This window comes from Impatiens glandulifera, chromosome 4, assembly GCF_907164915.1.
Source record: "Impatiens glandulifera chromosome 4, dImpGla2.1, whole genome shotgun sequence".
Classification (NCBI taxonomy): domain Eukaryota; kingdom Viridiplantae; phylum Streptophyta; class Magnoliopsida; order Ericales; family Balsaminaceae; genus Impatiens; species Impatiens glandulifera.
The window spans coordinates 52,411,761-52,430,527 of NC_061865.1; the positions used below are offsets into that span (position 1 = coordinate 52,411,761).

At 29.3% G+C, this 18,767-nt stretch overlaps 1 protein-coding gene across 1 annotated transcript; it reads right to left on the bottom strand.

Annotated features, from left to right (window-relative positions):
- Window positions 1–2,054: 2,054 nt before the first annotated feature.
- On the bottom strand, window positions 2,055–3,017 carry LOC124936509 (chaperone protein DnaJ-like). Its single transcript, XM_047477014.1, has 3 exons — window positions 2,846–3,017; window positions 2,605–2,778; window positions 2,055–2,512 (listed from the first exon to the last, which is right to left on the bottom strand). The coding sequence occupies exons 1-3, from the start codon at window positions 2,957–2,959 to the stop codon at window positions 2,318–2,320; spliced, it is 483 nt and encodes a 160-aa protein (XP_047332970.1). The 5' UTR covers window positions 2,960–3,017; the 3' UTR covers window positions 2,055–2,317.
- Window positions 3,018–18,767: the final 15,750 nt, after the last annotated feature.

Consider the following 18,767-nt stretch of genomic DNA (forward strand, 5'->3'; position numbering starts at 1 on the left):
ATTTTGTTTGATTAATTATTTTAAATTAATTTACGAGGTCACAAACAAAATTATAAAACTGATCCAATATAATTTTCCAACTATTGGTTCAAGACTTGCAAAATTACTTTCTATCTTGGTCAGGTCCATGAGGATGTTCCTGGAGGCCCATACAACTATTGAGCCCACTACCCACATCAATAAAAACTTATGAAGTCATTTTTTTAAGTCAGTATTTTTTTGTTTTGTTTTGAAGGTTTATACTCTATTATTAATGAAGTAATCAAGCTTTCAAGCTTATGTAATATTATTCTTCTTCAATTTGAAGTATTGTTACTACTACTGTGATGGCAACAGTATTTTACTCACAGCGAGTAGAGTATCATTTTCGAATTTGATTTTTATTTTATTACTTGATCCCGAACATAATGGGTATTTCTATTTATATCCTCATTCTCGATTCGTCGTCAGGTACTCAATTTCCGATAGGTACTCATTACCCGATTAAATACGTATAAGATTGTAAATGTTAAAAAAGAATAACTTTAATACTACTGATATGGAAATTAATAAAAACAAATGAAATATTACTTAGATGTTTATACTTATGTTCTAAATATTACTTAGATGTAACACTTTTGAGATTGAGATGTAGTCTATACTTTATAGACATTATATTTTGTCTCACTTCTACAAGTTGATGTGTTATTTTGGACTTATTGAATGTTTCTAGTTATTAATGAATTTTTTGTTTTTATTTTAAAAGGTCCCCAAACCCACCTTAATTAACCAATAAATAATAAACATCATGTTTGTTAATGGTGAAAATTGTTGTGTAAAGCATTTAACAAAACTTTTCTTGTACCTAGGTTTCATTTACTAGTGTATTAATAATAAAAAAATAGGATTATAACTCACTTACTATATACTAGACATCTTTTAACTTGGAAATATTTATCTTAATTTAAATAATAAAAAAATCATTAATAATTTTTAAATAATAATTTGCATTGTTTGGAACTCCAAAATCTAAGCTATCTAAAATCTTAGGCCTAGTTCGAATCTAGGTTATTCAAATAACTTAGTTATATTAAAAAAAAATTTACAATGATGTGAGTATTTTTTTATAATCTAATTGGCATAGCTTAAGTGAGAAAAAATTGTTAAATATTTGTAAGCTCCTCAATCAAAACTAAAATCAAAATCTTAAAAAAATACTTAAAAAAATATTAATAATAAAATTATCATTATTTAACATTTTATATGTAAATGATTTAAAATTTAGTTTTGAAAAAATAATTAAATGCACTATGAAACCAAAATTATAATTTTATCTATCTAGAAAAAAAAAAAAAAAAAGTTAAACAGTCATCTTGCTCATGGTCTCTGGGAGTTGGTCTTTGTTTTTTTTGTTTGATTAAATAATATATTTAACTGAATCGGATTTTTGTAATCTAAATAATACTTTCTATCTTTTTTATGTCATATGTTACTTGTATCTCTAATCGTATTGGTGACAATCTCTAGAGTCTGTATTCATCTCTTTTTTTTTTTTCTTTTTTTTAGTAAAAGAGATTATTTAGTCCGATCAAGAATTTGTTTTTTTATTATAATGAATTATAATTTTTATTATAATGAATTCATTATAATTTATCATTCATCTATCATCTATTTATAGATGTTACGACATTGACTATTAACCCTCGAATAAAAATAAATTTTAGTAATGCTTAAGTATATATATTTTATTTTTATTTTTTGTTAGGAAATCTTAATTTATGTAACACACATTTAAATTTTTAAATTTTATTAGTTTTAAGTTAATATTTTATTTGATTTAATAAGAATTAATATTTTATAAAAGATAAAGAGTTTTTATAGCCACTTCTTTGAGTAGGAAAGGAACAACAATAAAGAGAAAACCTAAAGTTGTTCCTCTTTGAGTCGAATCATAAACTTGAACAAATTTGTTGACAATCAACAATAAAGATTTTGTTTTTGACAGTATTAATCATGAGTATGGAGGAAAGGTAAATTAATCACATAAACGATCATCATAATCTTCTACATTTCAAAAAGGGAAATCATTAATTGTGACCAAGATCATAATCAAGAACATAATCAAAATAGTAACAAGAACCCTAAACCATAAATCAATTCCAAAAACAAACATCATCCATTCCAAATCATTAAACAAGAATTCACATTTCATCATTTCAAACATCATCAACCTTTCTTCCCCATCCATCCATCCCCTTCAAACCCTAGTTTTGAATCAAACCTCTGCAAGCTTTCATCTTTTTGATCATCTCATCTCATCCTTTTCCTATTCCTGCAATCATCCATCGCTGCCGGAGTATGATCGATCCGATGATCCACCGTCGTCAACAGGATAACACAAATCATGACGAATCTCAAATCCCCCAACCATATCTGCAAACATACTCTGTAATTCACTCATACTATAAATCTTCTCCTTTCTTCTCTCATCAGCAACATGACACATCAATTCTTGAACAAACTCAGATAAACCCTAATCAAATCACAAAACCCATCAAGCCTAATTCATCATTCATATTCAAATCGTATACCAATCAATACACCAATCAATACATTATACATTACCTCATCATCATCATCATCAGCATCTTCTTCAAAAGAATCATGTAAACCAGAATCATACATTAATCTCTTCTTCTTATCTGACAAAACTGAATAAGCTTCTTGAATTTCTTGAAATTTGCGTTTTGCTTCACCTAATAGAGATGGGTTTCTTAACCATTTATCAGGATGCCATCTCTACATCAAACAATTACACAATTAGTTTCTTGAAAAAGTAAAGACAGGGTTTTTAATATGAACATACCATAGCTAGTTTTCTGTAAGAATGACGAATGTCGTTCTCAGATGAGTCAATAGAGACGCCGAGAACGTTATAGTAAGATGGGTATCTCTGATTTGATCCAAAGCTTGTCGCCATTGATGGAAATGCGAGAAATCAGATCAATTTGAGAAGAAGGGTGCATGAGAATTGTGAAACAGTTGTAAATTTTATTGAGAATTTTTAGGGACCATTATATATATGTGTAAGAGAACATCAGGAAAGTTCCGGAAGGAGGGATTCGGAAATAAAACGTAGCAGATATTTTGTGAACGGAATGTTCTAGTAGGAAATTATCTAGAAAAATAAATATATAATCATAAAAACAATTTTATTCTAAATTATATGGAAATTATCTACACAAAACAAATAAAAATATTTTTATTCTAAATTATATGGAAATGATCTACACAAAATAAATATAAAATCATAAAAAAAAATTATTCTAAATTATATGGAAATGATCTACACAAAATTAATATAATATCATAAAATCTTTTTATTCTAAATGTATGGTCTTATTTGGACGGTGGTGTATTAAAATATCTTGTTATTTAAAAAATATTAATTGATAAAGATCTGAGGAGAGGTGTAAATTTTTTTTTTTTTTTGATAAAAAAATTTGAAAAGTATTAATATATAATAATAAAATAAAAAATATATAATATTTTAGTTATGAATTGAGTAATGTAATAATTTAAATAACTAAAAAGAATCAATCCTAATTAAAAGGTTACATAACCAAAAAAAAACATATTTTAATATTTACTACAATTTTATTGTAATTGTTTTTTATTAGAAATAGTAGTTAAAATGAATTGAGCTAATTAAGTTGCTTATTTGATTTGTAGTATAACCATTTTTTTTATTTTTTTTTTGTCTTAATTGATGATGTGATTTGCATGCTTTAAATGAATCATGTATTGTAGGATTAACATGCAAATCTATTGACTGTTCTTGAATGAATGATTCTTGACTATCATTGTTATTGATACATTAATTTTACTATTATGATCATAGTTCAAACTTAATTTGTTTAGCCTAAGTTTGAAGACTATTTCAACAAAAATTATTAAACCTAGAATTCCTAGGCTCGGTTACAAATGGTTAGATGCATGACTATTAATTTGTGGTTTTATCGTATTATTAAATTTAAAAGCTCTATCGTTTTTTGTTACGCCTTTCTTTGGCTTTGATTTGTCAATATTTTTTTCTTTGTTTGTTTTAATATGGTGAATAAACGACTCATTCATAATGAATTGACCTTTTAAGAAACATCTCTCATAATCGATATAACATCTTCAAAGTTAGGAGACTAAAAAAGATATCAACATCTCGTAGTTTGATATAATGTTTCATGAATAAAACTAGATTGAAAAAACAAAATGTTATACAATATACCTATGCCATTAATGAATAAATTTGAACAAATTAGCTAAATCAATCTAAACCTTAAAAGGACTGATTTCTATACTTTTATATTTATAAGATTTCAACTAGTCTAATCGAGGTATTGCTTTATTCTTCAAATACATGTTTTTTTTTCTTGAATCGCACTTGCTTTCCCAAGTCGCTTCTAGGTTTACCTCCAAGTCCAAAGCATTGACTCTCATATTCGTCCTCACTGTTTGCTCGTGTTTTCGCTCAAGGAGACACAAATGATCTCCATTGATAGAGGAAAATCCATTGCACTAAGAACATAAAACCATGTAACTTTCATTGACATTAAAATTAACGTTAATCATACCTTTAGCAAATTGAACCGAAACTACTAAGATGTTGTAACATCCTTCTGGAATGATTAAGCAAATAAGAAAACAAATGACACCTGATCATCTGAGCAATCCAACATATACAATGGTGTCGATTTCCATGCAAAGTCCTGTTAAATAAACAATCTTTTTGCTTGTCGTATCTCACAATTCGTTGTTAGATCGGCCTTAAATGTATGTTAACTTATGTTCACCATATTTCTAAACTAATCATGTTTCTTACCTACTTTAGCTAAGTATTAATCATTCTAAATTTAGAAACAATGTTTTTTTTTCTGTTAAGTTTTCTAAGTGATCTTAAGTAAAAGAATACTTTACCAAGTAAAACAAACAAACAAAAAATTAAATATTAAGAGTGTTGTTTTGTAAATATATGTATATATCATGCATGTTAACAAGCAAAAACAATTTTTGAATGGATTTTTTTGTTAACTAGTATTTAATAGAAAGATACATGTTAATTAAATCAAATATATTTAAAAAGAAAATCCGTGTTATAATTTGAAAAACCATATTAATATTCTTGTTTAAAACAACATGATCTGGAATTTTCGGATTTGTCAAATAATGGTAGTTTACTATATTGTTAGTCCATAAGACAACCTAATCGAAAACTACCTATGTCATTTTGATCATCAAAATGGACATATTGAGAGGAAATTTCATGAACACTAAGTACTATTTTTTAAACTTTCTTTCACAAAGTCAGTATTACTTAGTCAGTTATGTGATTAATGAATTATGAACAGATCTTACCCCTTAATTATTTTAATTTTACTTGATTAATACCATATAATTTCATATGGAGTATTTGACTTTTTTTTAAGCCTTAAATATATATATATATATATATATATCCGAATTTAGTTGATATTGAGAAGTACAAGCTTTTATGAATATCAAAACAATATATATATAGATCTATGAGATCGAAACCCTAGCTAACCTAATCATAAAGGAAATTAGTGGAGGCGATTAGAGAGTTTATTTTTTTTGTTTCAGAAAATAAAAAACGGTTCTTGTCTTTCAAGTAAGAGTTTTATACTACTTTTTATATAATTAAGTTGTCAAATTTAAGGCCGAACAGACAACGAAATAGAGATTATCAGCAATAGATTGTTCACTTGACAAGCCCAGCATGGAAACCACTCACCAAATCAGGTTTCATCGATCTAGCTCTATATGCATCTGCCAAATTAAAGAAATTAAGAAAATAAATTAGGTCTACTAATAAATCCAATGATAAACGATATCGAAAAAGAACAAGAGACGGTATTTAACCTTGTAGTTCATGATCAAATCGAACTTGTGTGGTGTGTCTTAGGTTTGTTATAAGTTGGCTTTTATAGAGGATCAAGAATACACTCTACCCTTTCCCTTTTGCACGTGAGAATTAGTTGTTTTGACTCACAGTTGGAAATGTGCTTATCCTCTATTATAACCCTAATTATACTTAATCTTCAAGGATTACTTTAATTAATTAATGAATAGTAACAATAATTATAATAGCTAGGTTGTTGTGTTTATAAATGCACTGTTTGTGTAATAATTAAGTATATGACATGTTAAATTTCGTTAAATATTATTGTGTTAATGTTTTTATTTTATTTTATTTTATAAGTTTTGTAAGGGTAGTTGTGCTCGTGGGATTGTGTGATAGATATGAGAGAAAGAGATGGATAGTTTATCAAGGAACACAAACATGCATGATCCTCTCATCTAACACAATTCCCTCAACCTCCACTTCTTCTACATAGAAAAAAAGATTTTCGAGTTGACTTCAACTATCGCTCGGTTGAGATTTGTGTCATTTGTCTCCTCGGTTTTTTATCAGTTTATAACTCGTGTGTTATAACTTGTATTAATCTTCTTTCGGACTAATTGTGTTTAATTAAGATTATTTGACTTTTGCATTATACCAAGAAAATAAAATTGATAGACTTCAGATTTTTCGACCAAAAACTTTGAGTGTTCTTGTGGACTTTAGACAAGGGGACAAACAGAGCATGTTTACGTATTCTGGAGGGTTTGGTGGTCTTCCGTTGAAAGAAACTCATGATGGAAAAGGGACATTTGTCGACTCGTATGTGCCTCGTTTTATTAAAAAAAAAAAAAATAATACCCCAAAAATGGCTTGACGAATGTCCAAACCCGTTTGTAAAAATTTGGTTGGAAAAATATAAAAATTTGATGAAAATACACCAACATGAATTTGAGCTTGATAGTTGATATAAATATGTGTATTTCTCTATAATCAAGTTAATATGTAACTAGTTTTGTGGATTCACTATATCTATTTGAAAATATTTTTTGAAACTGAATAAAAAAATTACAAATATATACTATGAAAATTATTAATTTTATAAAAGATTATCTTTGACAATTTGAACTATTTTTTATATGTATATGGGTTATTTGGAATTATTCTAACCGTTAAATTAATTTCCTATACATATGTTAACTTATGAGTCACGTGCTAGAATAAACTTTTTTTTTTTACTTTTGCTTTTACATTTCCTTTTTTCTTTTTCACTTTGGATGCTACTAAGATTAGGAAGAATTCGAAGAAGGTTTTTAATTTTATTGGATATAAAAGAGGTATATTAAAATTTATTAATAATTTTGTGTAGTGGATAGTTTTAAGCAGTTTAATTAGTTCAGTTTGTTAGAATCTAAACCACAATAAACGAGGATAAAAGCGATAAAGAAGAACGAACACCAAAATTACGTGGAAAACCCTTTACGGGTGAAAAACCACGGGCAGAAGAGAAGATTTCACTATAACGAAGATTGTACAGATTTTTTGGTGGACAACGTAAAACTGTATTAGAGAAAAGACGGTTGTCTTCTCTATATATTGTTTAACCCTAAAATGTGATGTAAATGAAAAGGGGTTAGACCCATTAAGACTACAAGTCCATACAGTGCAGGCAAAGCCCGCTGACCTAACAAGAATTCGGGCCACAAACTCTAACAATCTCCACCTTGAAACGAATTCCAATCTTTGATAGCATAACCACAAAATTAAACCTCTTCCACCAAAAGCCCCTAAGGGCATAACTCAGCAATGAAGACCAACCAAGTTCAAGCAATGCTCAAACTTGGTAATAGGAAGTGACTTGGTCATCATATCTGCAGGATTATTGTGTGTACTCACCTTGCTCACAATAATATCACCACGAGCAATCACATCACGCACAAAATGATATCGTACATCAATGTGCTAAGTCCTCTCGTGAAACATCTGATCCTTTGTCAAAAAAATAGCACTCTGGCTATCACAAAAGATTGTAGAAATCTGTAAATCATCACTAAGTTCGCCAAACAAGCCTTTAATCCAAATTGCTTCTTTGCAAACTTCTGTAATCGCCATGTATTCTGCCTCTGTAGTAGACAAAGCAACTGTAGCCTGCAACATAGCCTTCCAACTAATAGCGCAACCACCAACACAAAAAATGTAACCAAACAATGATCTTCTCTTATCAAGATCTCCAGCGTAATCTGAATCAACGTAACCGAAAACTCCATCTCTACTTTTCCCAAACTGTAAACAAACATCAGTAGAACCACATAAGTATCTGAGAATCCATTAAACTTCTTTCCAATGTTCCTTACCAGGGTTTTCCATATATCTACTAACAACACTAACTGCATATGCTAAGTCAGGTCGTGAACAAACCATAGCATACATAAGGGAGCCAACGGCACTAGAGTATGGCACTCACGACATATAATCATCATCACTATCTGACTGTGGTGACAAAGAAGACGAAAGTCTAAAATGAGCAGCTAGTGGAGTACTTACCGGCTTGGCACTTTGCATGTTAAACCTACTAAGGACTTTATCGATGTACCTCTTTTGACTTATGTACAATTTACCAGCCGGTCGATCTCTAAGAATCTCCATTCCAAACATCTTCTTTACTGCACCTAAATCTTTCATCTCAAACTCGCTACTCAACTGTGCTTTCACCTTTCTGACCTCTCTCTGATCTTTAGCGGCAATTAGCATATCGTCAACATACAACAACAGGTAAACGAACGATCCATCATCACATACTTTAAAATAGACACAACTATCGTAATTGCTCCTCCTGAAATCATGAGTGATCATAAATGTATCAAATCTCTTGTACCATTGCCTCGGTGACTGTTTCAAACCATAAAGAGACTTTTTTAGCTGACATACATAGTCCTCCTTTCCTAAGGCTACGAATCCCTCTAGTTGTTGCATGTAGATGTCTTCCTCAAGTTCTCCGTGTAAGAATGCAGTTTTTACATCTAACTGCTCAATATCAAGATCTTGGTATGCCACAATACCTAGTAAAGCCCGAATAGAACTATGTTTCACAACTGGAGAAAATACATTAGTAAAATCAACACCTGGAGTTTGACTATATCCTTTTGCAACAAGCCTGGTTTTATACCTGGCTTCTTCAACTCCCATCGTACCTTCCTTTCTCTTATACACCCATTTGCAGCGAACAACCTTCTTGCTCTTTGGTAACTTCACTAGATCCCATGTAGCGTTCTTGTGAAGCGATTCTATCTCTTCCTGCATAGCGATCATCCACTTACCAGAGTTTTCGCAGGTAATCGCCTCTGAATATGCCGTAGGTTCTTCTTCTGAATCAATCTCTTCAGCCACATTTAATGCATACGCAACTAAATCAGCCTCTACATATCTCTGAGGGCGTCTAATTTCTCTACGAGACCTATTTTTAGCAATTGAATGTTGTGGAGGTGCTTCTGAGGAGCTAGCATCATCCATTAAAACTGGAATAGGCTCTAGAGTTTCCTCTGGTGTAGGTTTCAACCCAATCTCAAGCTCCACCTCAATACTTGACTTCTGTTGATTTCCCTCGGAGGGAGTTGAAGATGGAGACCCCTGAAGCATGCTAGTCTCATCAAAAAACAACATCTCTACTGATGACGACTTTACTAGTCTCAGGACAGCACAACTTGTATCCTTTCACACCTTGCTTAAACCCTATGAACACACACTTCACCGAACGAGGCTCTAACTTCCCATTATCCACATGAGCATACGCAGGACATCCGAAAATTTTTAAATTAGAATAACTAGCAGGAGAACCAGTCCATACCTCTTGTGGAGTTTTCTTATCAATAGTAGTCGAAGGAGAGCGATTAACGAGATGACATGCATACGCAGCGGTCTCAGCCCAAAACGACATCGGTAGCCCAGCATTAAGGCGCATACAACGCACCTTCTCCATCAAAGTCCTATTCATCCTCTCTGCAACTCCATTCTGTTGAGGATTATGTCAAACTGTATGATGCCTCACAATACCTTCAGTTCTACATAAAGTATTAAACTCATTAGAACAAAACTCCAAACCGTTATCAGTTCGGAGATGCTTCACTTGCCTCCCTGTCTGCTTCTCAATCATTAACTTCCACTCTTTAAAGGTAGAAAACACGTCACTCTTTTGTTTCAAAAAGAATGCCCAAACCTTCCTGGAGAAATCATCTATAATAGTCAACATATAGAACGCACCACCTTTAGATGGTACTCTAGAAGGCCCCCACAAATCAGAATGAATGTAGTCTAGTGTTCCCTTCGTATTATGAATACCAGCCGAGAACCTAACTCTTTTCTGTTTACCAAAAACGCAGTGTTCACAAAACTTCAGCTTCGTAATACCCTGCACATCAAGAAGCCCTCTCTTGTTCAATTCGACCATGCCATTCTCACTCATGTGACCTAGACGCATGTGCCATAATCTTGTTGCATCAGAATCAGACAAAGACGAACTAGCAACAACAACATCACATGTAATCGTAGAGCCTTGCAGAATATATAAATTGGCAGTTTTCTTGAGTCCCTTCATCACAACAAGAGACCCCTTGCTGACCTTCACAACTCCACCTTCACCGGTGTATTTGTACCCTTTAGAATCAAGAATACTCAATGAGTTCAGATTTCTCTTCATGTCAGGAACGTGCCTTACATCACCAAGTGTTCGAATAGTGCCATCAAACATCTTAACTCTAACCGTACCAATACCAGTAATTCTGCAAGATGCATTATTACCCATCACAACGGTACCTCTAGAGACCACTTCATATGTAGAGAACCAGTCCCGATTAGGACACATATGAAACGTGCATCCAGAATCAAGAATCCATTCGTCGCTCTGTTTCGAATCAATATCAGACGTAACGAGGAGTTCTCCATCATTGTACTTTTCAGCAACATCAGCTTCGCCATATTTCTCTGGTTGATTGCTCTTATGATCCTCATTAGCCCTCTTATTCTTATTCTGTAACTTATAACACTCAACAACAATATGGCCTTTCTTCTTGCAGTACCTACACATTTTATCCCTGTTCTTGGATTTTGACCTACCACGGTTATTGCTGCTAAAATACATCTCCTGTTGTCTGCCTCGTACAACAAGGCCTTCAGACATGTTATCTGAACCAACAAGTTTATGCATCTTTTTTTTCGAGAAGAGTGCATCATAAACCTCATCTAGAGTCAAAGTCTCACGACTATAGAGAATGGTATCTCTAAAATTAGCATACGAAGGAGGTAATGAACACAATAATATGAGCCCTAAATCTTCTTCATCGTACTTAACCTCCATAGATTCCAAATCAGAGACTATTTCTTTAAAAACAGTTAAGTGATTTTCTAAAGACGTTACCGTCAGACATACATTGGGAATACAAGCGTTGCTTCAAGTGTAGCTTGTTAGTCAGCGTTTTCGTCATACATAAGTGATTCAATCTTAGCCAAAGTGCAGCAGCTGTTTTTTCCTTCAAACAGTCTTGAAGAATCTGATTCGACAGATGCAGATAAATCTGCGATAGAGCCTTACGATCTGCTCGTTGCTTCTCTTCATCAGTCCACGAAGACGGTATCTTGTCAGCGCCATATAGCGCATCTTCCAGATCCATCTGTGCCAAAATAGCTCGCATCTTCACTTGTCATAACGCAAATCTGGTGTTACGATCCAACAGCGGAATATCGTATTTCATCGTGGTCATGACCAAAAATAAAACAAACAAATTTGGCTCTAATACCAATTTGATAGAATTTAAACCACAATAAACGAGGATAAAAGCGATAAAGAAGAACGAACACCAAGATTACGTGGAAAACCCTTTACGGGTGAAAAACCACGGGCAGAAGAGAAGATTTCACTATAACGAAGATTGTACAGATTTTTTTGGTGGACAACGTAAAACTGTATTAGAGAAAAGACGGTTATCTTCTCTATATATTGTCTAACCCTAAAATGTGATGTAAATGAAAAGGGGTTAGACCCATTAAGACTACAAGTCCATACAGTGCGGGCAAAGCCCGCTGACCCAACAAGAATTCGGGCCACAAACTCTAACAGTTTTTTTCACCCAAATTCACTTAAAAACGTATAGTATGGTTTGTTGATCGATTCAATTTAGTCGGTTAGAAAATTAATTTATCAGTTTAGTGGGTTAAAAAACTTATAAATTAAGTATGAATATTTGAAATCGCAAATGTTGTCCATTAATAACGTGCAAGGAAGATTTTCAAGTCTCCTAAAATTTTATAATTGTTCTCCACATACTTTATTTTTTTTATTGTTTACTTTGTTGATTCACATATGAGCTAATATGTTATTTTATTGTTAAAATTTAAAATATATAATTGATAGTCAGATTGTCATTTTTTTTAATAACATCGCAACAGATGTTAGGATTTTCAACAAATAGAGATCTAGATTCAATTAATTATTTTTGGTTCAATTTGATGGGTTTAGTTCATTTAATTGATTTTCAGTTGATTTATTAATTATCCCTCTAGTTTCAATAAAAAGTCATTTTTATGTTTATATTATAAACCATGTGAAATTCTCCACATTCTATTTTGAAATTTGTTTTTTGCTATCTTAGAATTATTATTACTAGTTTTAACTTATTTACAAAAAGAGTAATTATAACTCTTTTTATAAGATTTAATTCACTCTAAATGGTATTAATATATAAATAAAAACAAAACTTGACAATAGCCATCAAATAACCAAGTAGCTCTTAATTTTTTTTATTTTTTTTCAAAGGATCTTTATTTCTTCTTGTTTGTCTTTTAAATATAGCCCGTTAGGAGTTTTCTTTTAATTTTAGATATAGTAATGAAGAATTGAACCCCGATTCATAGATAAGAGACCATCATACTAATTATATATATTAAACTAAGATTAGATTTATGTTGTTGAAAGATTTGGATTGAGATTCGAGACAACATATATGACGATTCTAAATCATTGAGTTACTATTTTTATTAACCTTTGAAGGACTATTTAGTTATGGGAAGAAATTTGGGAGAGAGAATGACGTGTTACTAAATTACTAGCTGAAAAATAATAAAGAGTAAGGAGAGAAGAGAGAGAAAATTTGTTAATTTTTCAGTGAATCAGATTGCGCCACGTTATTCCCTTTCAAATTTTCTCTCTAAAATTCTCTTCTCTAATAACTTATATTTAGTTAGAAATAAATCGACATACTTTCAGTGATGGTATTTGAACTATACGTATAATCTATAACGTTATTATTATTATTATATTATTTAAAATTAGTTTTGAAAAATATATGAATTTGTTTGAGAACTCTCGCTGAAAACTTTTGTACATATTTTTTTTTTTATATTTGTGGCCTACGATATTTGTTTTTCTCTATTTATTGTCTTTTTATGGTGTCATGTTTTATTTGGGTGTACTTAGACTAATTTCATGAAATATTTTCAAAAAAAACATATATATGAAAAACAGTGTTTTACTTAATTTTAAATTTACACTCACCAAACTATCCAATGTATTGTAGTAGATGGAAATTGGAAGATATCTATCCCCATATTATATGGGCTTCAACAACCCTAAATCTACTACCAACCACATAATATAAAACTTATTTTAATATTATTTAATTAACCTCAATCTACTATATGAGAAAGTTTAAATTCTTACAGAAATACTTATTCAAACATGATTCATATTAATTTTTAGATCTTAGATCCAAATTTTTAGTCTATTTGTACTTCATTTATTATTTAAATTATAATATAATATTTTGTGGATATTTTCTTAATACATCACAATCATATTATCTTTTAATAAAAAAACAAATTAAATTATTTAGATTATTATAATTTAATTCTTTTTAACGAAAGTAGATTTTTCATAATCATAGTCAACATAGAAAATTAATAGTGGCGGCTCAAGTTTGTGATGCATAATAATTGGTTTTTATTTTTTTTCAATTAAACATTTTTTTATTATAAGTATTTATATTTGTGAAGAGGTTAACATCAACTCATAATCATAATCATACATTTAAATAATAATATAGTTAGTGGAAATCAAATCTCAAATTATAAAATATTATATTAATATTTTTTTATTTGAGTTACTCTTATAGGTATAGAAATAGTTGTTTAAAATTTTGTTTCATTTATTTGATTTTTTATACTAAGGGCCATTGAGTAAACCCTACTTACAATATGAAATATCTTCTAATTTCATCCTAGCTTATATTTTTTGGCCCCTTACTTGAATATGGTATAACAAATGTCCTTTACTGTCGTAAATAATTATTTTTAAATTTATCAAAAATAATTTTAACAAATGTAAACAAGCATTAGTTGTCTCAGTTTTTTTTTTCTTTTTGAGATTTACATTTTATTTTAAAGGTTTAATTAAATGTATCTCAGACAATTTATGTGATGTTCCATTGCAACTTATTATCATGTTTTCTTTTAAAAGTTGAGATAACATATTTTCCATAATTTAAAATTTTTGTGTTTTTTTTATTTCCACAATACTCGATATACATGTATGAATCGAATGACATTGACCACATTTAATTTAATTTAATTTCAATAAAAATGTAAAAATAGTATCGTTAAAATGTTTGTTCAAGAGTGAAATCTTATTTGAAATTTTCATAGCCGGTTCTTCCTTTGACACTATATCATATCCTCGGTCGGATGAAATGTGTAATTATCTTAAATATATAAACAATTTTATTATTTTTCGGTCGTCTAGAAGGGACAAAAAAAATATCTTATTGTTTCTTCGACGACAATTTATGATATAGAGTGGACCTTATAGTAGGAATCAAACTTAGATGGAGTTCTAACCCTATGTAAGGAGACAAAATAGATGTAATCATGTTTTTTAATTACATATATTATATTCATATATCTAGTAATTTGTAAAAATTGTAATTTGGGATTCATAATACAAAATATAATGTTACATCTTAATGGAATATGTGTTTGGGTTCAAAAGACTTTAGAAATATATTATATATTATTGTGTTTGGACTTGTTTTATTTGAAAGAAAAAATTAATAAATTTCTAAATTTGATTTTATCACACTTGAGATCTCTTAAGTTAAAGTTGAGCTATAATATTTAGGTAGCATGCTGATTTTATAAAATAAAAATAAAAATTATATTTTCAAATATGATTTATATGATTGATAATTTTTCATTTAAATGGGATCCTTTGGATATATCAATATATTTCCTCATTGTGTTTGTTTGATCTTGGTTTACATTTTTTAATTAAACTTATAAAGATGATGATTTGATAAACTCTAAACCCGGCCCAATCCGTCTCCTTTCTTTTGTATTAACTTATTGGGCCAATCAAATTACTTATTGGGCTAAGTATTTATTGTTGACACTATTTGAAAATAATTCTTTTAGGGCTCCACCTAAACACCTAACCCTAGCTCAACTTGTTTAAGGTTAAACTCTAAAATTAATTAAATCAAATAATAACACACCCAACATAATATTATTTTATTAAATAAATATATCAAAATCATATATATTAATATTAAATATAACTAAATAAATGTGGAAAAAAAAATTAGTTTAAGGATGCATGCATGATGTAAAGAATGCGTCATGATTGCCCTTGAAAATTTTGTGTTAATTTGATTTAGAACCTAAAATATAAGTTGGTAAATATTATTAGAAATTAATTAAATTTATTTAAAAAATAAAGAAGGAAGAAAAAGTAGTTTTGTTTAGACATGTAAACCAATTAATATGATTAGATTTGAGTGATTTTCAAGGATTCCTTTATTAAACCTAATCTTCCCATTTTTCCAACATCAAATTGAGTAAGAAGACATTAATAATATTCCATGATAGAGACCTTTATTATACAATGGAATGATATACTTTTCTTTCCTAAACACTTTCATATTTTATTTATAATTAGAATATTTAAAATGTGACACAAATTCTATCTTTGAAAATTATTAATAACCAAAAAGCATAGTTTCTAAATGGTACTCAATTTCTTAGTACCTCAAACACACATAAAATATTAGTTAACAATGATAATTCATTTTCACTTAAAAAATTGTTTTTTCATACACATGTGCCATAAGATTTTTCCACCACCTAATTAATGAACCATTAAGACTTGTCCACCCCTGCACTTAGATTTAACACTTTAGAAAAAGGTGGGTTGAAAGGACGGGTAAGCAAAATCGAAAAAACTGAACAAGTTACGATAAAAAAACAAACGAAATAATTATAGATTGACCGAACCGAGTTTGACTGATTTATAATAATAAAAATCGAAACCGGTATATATTATATTTTTTAATAAATATTTTTCTAACATAGCAGTAAAGGGTCATCAAATATTTTTCCTTTTTTTTAACTCATATTGATTTAATTAATATATATTCTAACATATTTTTTAAAGTTATATAGATGTTTTAGTAGTGATTTAATAATAAATTATAATAATTTATTAGAATTTTATATATAAGAATGTACTCAATTCGTTTATTACATTATATATTTGTTAATTTTTCTGTTTTTAGTTTATTATATATTATATATATTTGTTAATCATTGTTAACTAATTGGAAACAATCAATTTTATAACCAATCAAACAGAAACCGAACTGACGTCGGATACAAGTTTTAGAAGTCGACACCAACAATTAGGATCTACCGAGCCAAACTACCTCAACCATATCAGAAATGTCCAATATAGGATAGACCACCATGTAGGTAACCGCATCCAGGACACTAAAAACTTATAAACACACATTAAACCCTTGTCAAATAGGGTTACCTCTTAAGAAAAAGATAAAAAGCTAATGTTAGTAAGGTTTGAATCAAGACCATATATAATACACATTAACATAATATTAATTTATCTAACTAAACTAAATATTTTTCAGTAATTTTTAATACCAAATTATTATATTCGCTCAATATTTAACTTAAATATACGAAATGAAAGTAAAACAAAAACACAAATTATTTTTCGCTTAGAGGAGCGGCTACCCGTGTCCAACTCGAGACAAATGTTGCACTTGTTTTTAAAACAAGGTATGGATATATTCTTTTAGGTGCAATTTAATGATTGCAATGACTATATTGTTTTGTATTATTGAAGGTAAATTGATGTATTTTGACCACTATTCCTATGTGTGATTTCACTCCATTTGTCAAAAAAATATTATTTATGGAAGAAGGAATTTTTTTAGTTTTTGTTATATTAAAATAATCCGAGGTGTGTGAAGGTTGAAAACTTGAAATCAATGATTATTAGAATATGAGTTATTGTAATTTATTACTAAACTATGAGTTTCCACTTTTAATATTGCGATAAAAAAAATTCTTTGTACAACTATAAATAAAGTAAAAAAATAAGATAAAGAAACATAAATGAAAAGGGCCCAATTACCACCTAATCTTATCCATAAGATTCAACATCTTCCCATACATAGAAACTAAAATGACAAATTATCTAAAAAGTTGAGTGTTTCTAAAACTATAATTGTTTTCCACAAGTTATTTTTTCATCATCTAATATAGTCTCTAATACCATTTCAACACGATATCTAAAACCCTATTTTCGGCCACACTAACCTCTCGACAATAAATCGTATTATACGACAACCCTCCAAACATGATTTGAAATCTTAAATCTCAAATTCCACTAAATTTGTTTTGAGATACAACTCACTCAATCTATATCAATTAAATCATGAGCGTGCATATATATTGACTTTATTGTGAAAACAAAAACAAAATCATATAAAATTAAATGTGAAATGGGACCATTATTTAAAGTGTGAGGTAGAAAGGACTTATAATTGAATTTATTAATCCAAGAATAACATACAATAAAAATAACATTATCACCACTTGTTAATGTGAGTCATGGGTGATGATGAAAATATGGAAAAAAAAAATTTAAGGGTAAGGGCGGCTGTCTTATACTCTTTATTGAGATTTTATATCTATTATGATAATTTTATTATATTTCAAAATAAATAAATTATCATAATAGATACAAAATTTCGTGAATCAGATTGATGTAAACTTTTGTTATGTATTCGTTGGAGAGAAAAAAAAAATTAAAAATTAAATCATTATATAATATTATCATTGCTAGTTATTGGTCCGGCTAATAACTCAATTATAATTTAGGAAGATAATATTTTATTATGTTTTTATCCAATTAAATATTTGATCGTTTTTTATATGTAATTAATTCTCATTAATTTAATGAGAGTTACATATAATAAATTAACTAATAAATCATACAAGATAATATCTAAAAAAAATTAAAAAAATTAATTAAAAATATAGATATTTAAATGTATAAACAATTTATAAAAATAACCTCTCAACTAAGCCTCCAAAAGCTTAACTATTTGAGTTCATGAACTCTAAGGGTTGAAGTAGAGCAAGTCCAGAACGAATTAATAAAACGGTGTCGGAAAAATTTCTACCAAATATTATGAACGGCAGTTAAAATTATCCTTAGTCGAGGGTTGATAACTAACGTAAAAAAAAGTCATGTCAAATGAAAATGAAAATAAATCATCTACATATATGGTCGAAATAGTGAAAAATACATATAAATAATAATAGAATATTTGTAAGAAGTATATGAAAGATTAAATCCATATACTCTTTATTGAAAAATAACTCAATATTCGATTATTTCGTTTCTCTTACTACTAAGAAGGGATGGACACAGACTCAAAAAAGGATCACCAACATAATTGGAAGGTATAAGTATCAAACGATCACCAATGATTGATAGTATTATTCGGATTATAAAAATTCAAGAAAAAAAAAA

What these genes read in the sequence shown, in the direction of transcription:
- LOC124936509 (XM_047477014.1), bottom strand. Translation starts at nt 2,959, where the DNA reads ATGGCGACAAGCTTTGGATCAAATCAGAGATACCCATCTTACTATAAC. An exon ending in CTTACAGAAAACTAGCTATG is followed by an intron (nt 2,779 to 2,845) that starts GTATGTTCATAT and finishes TGTTTGATGTAG; the next exon opens with AGATGGCATCCTGATAAATG. An exon ending in CTGATGATGATGATGATGAG is followed by an intron (nt 2,513 to 2,604) that starts GTAATGTATAAT and finishes TGATTTGATTAG; the next exon opens with GGTTTATCTGAGTTTGTTCA.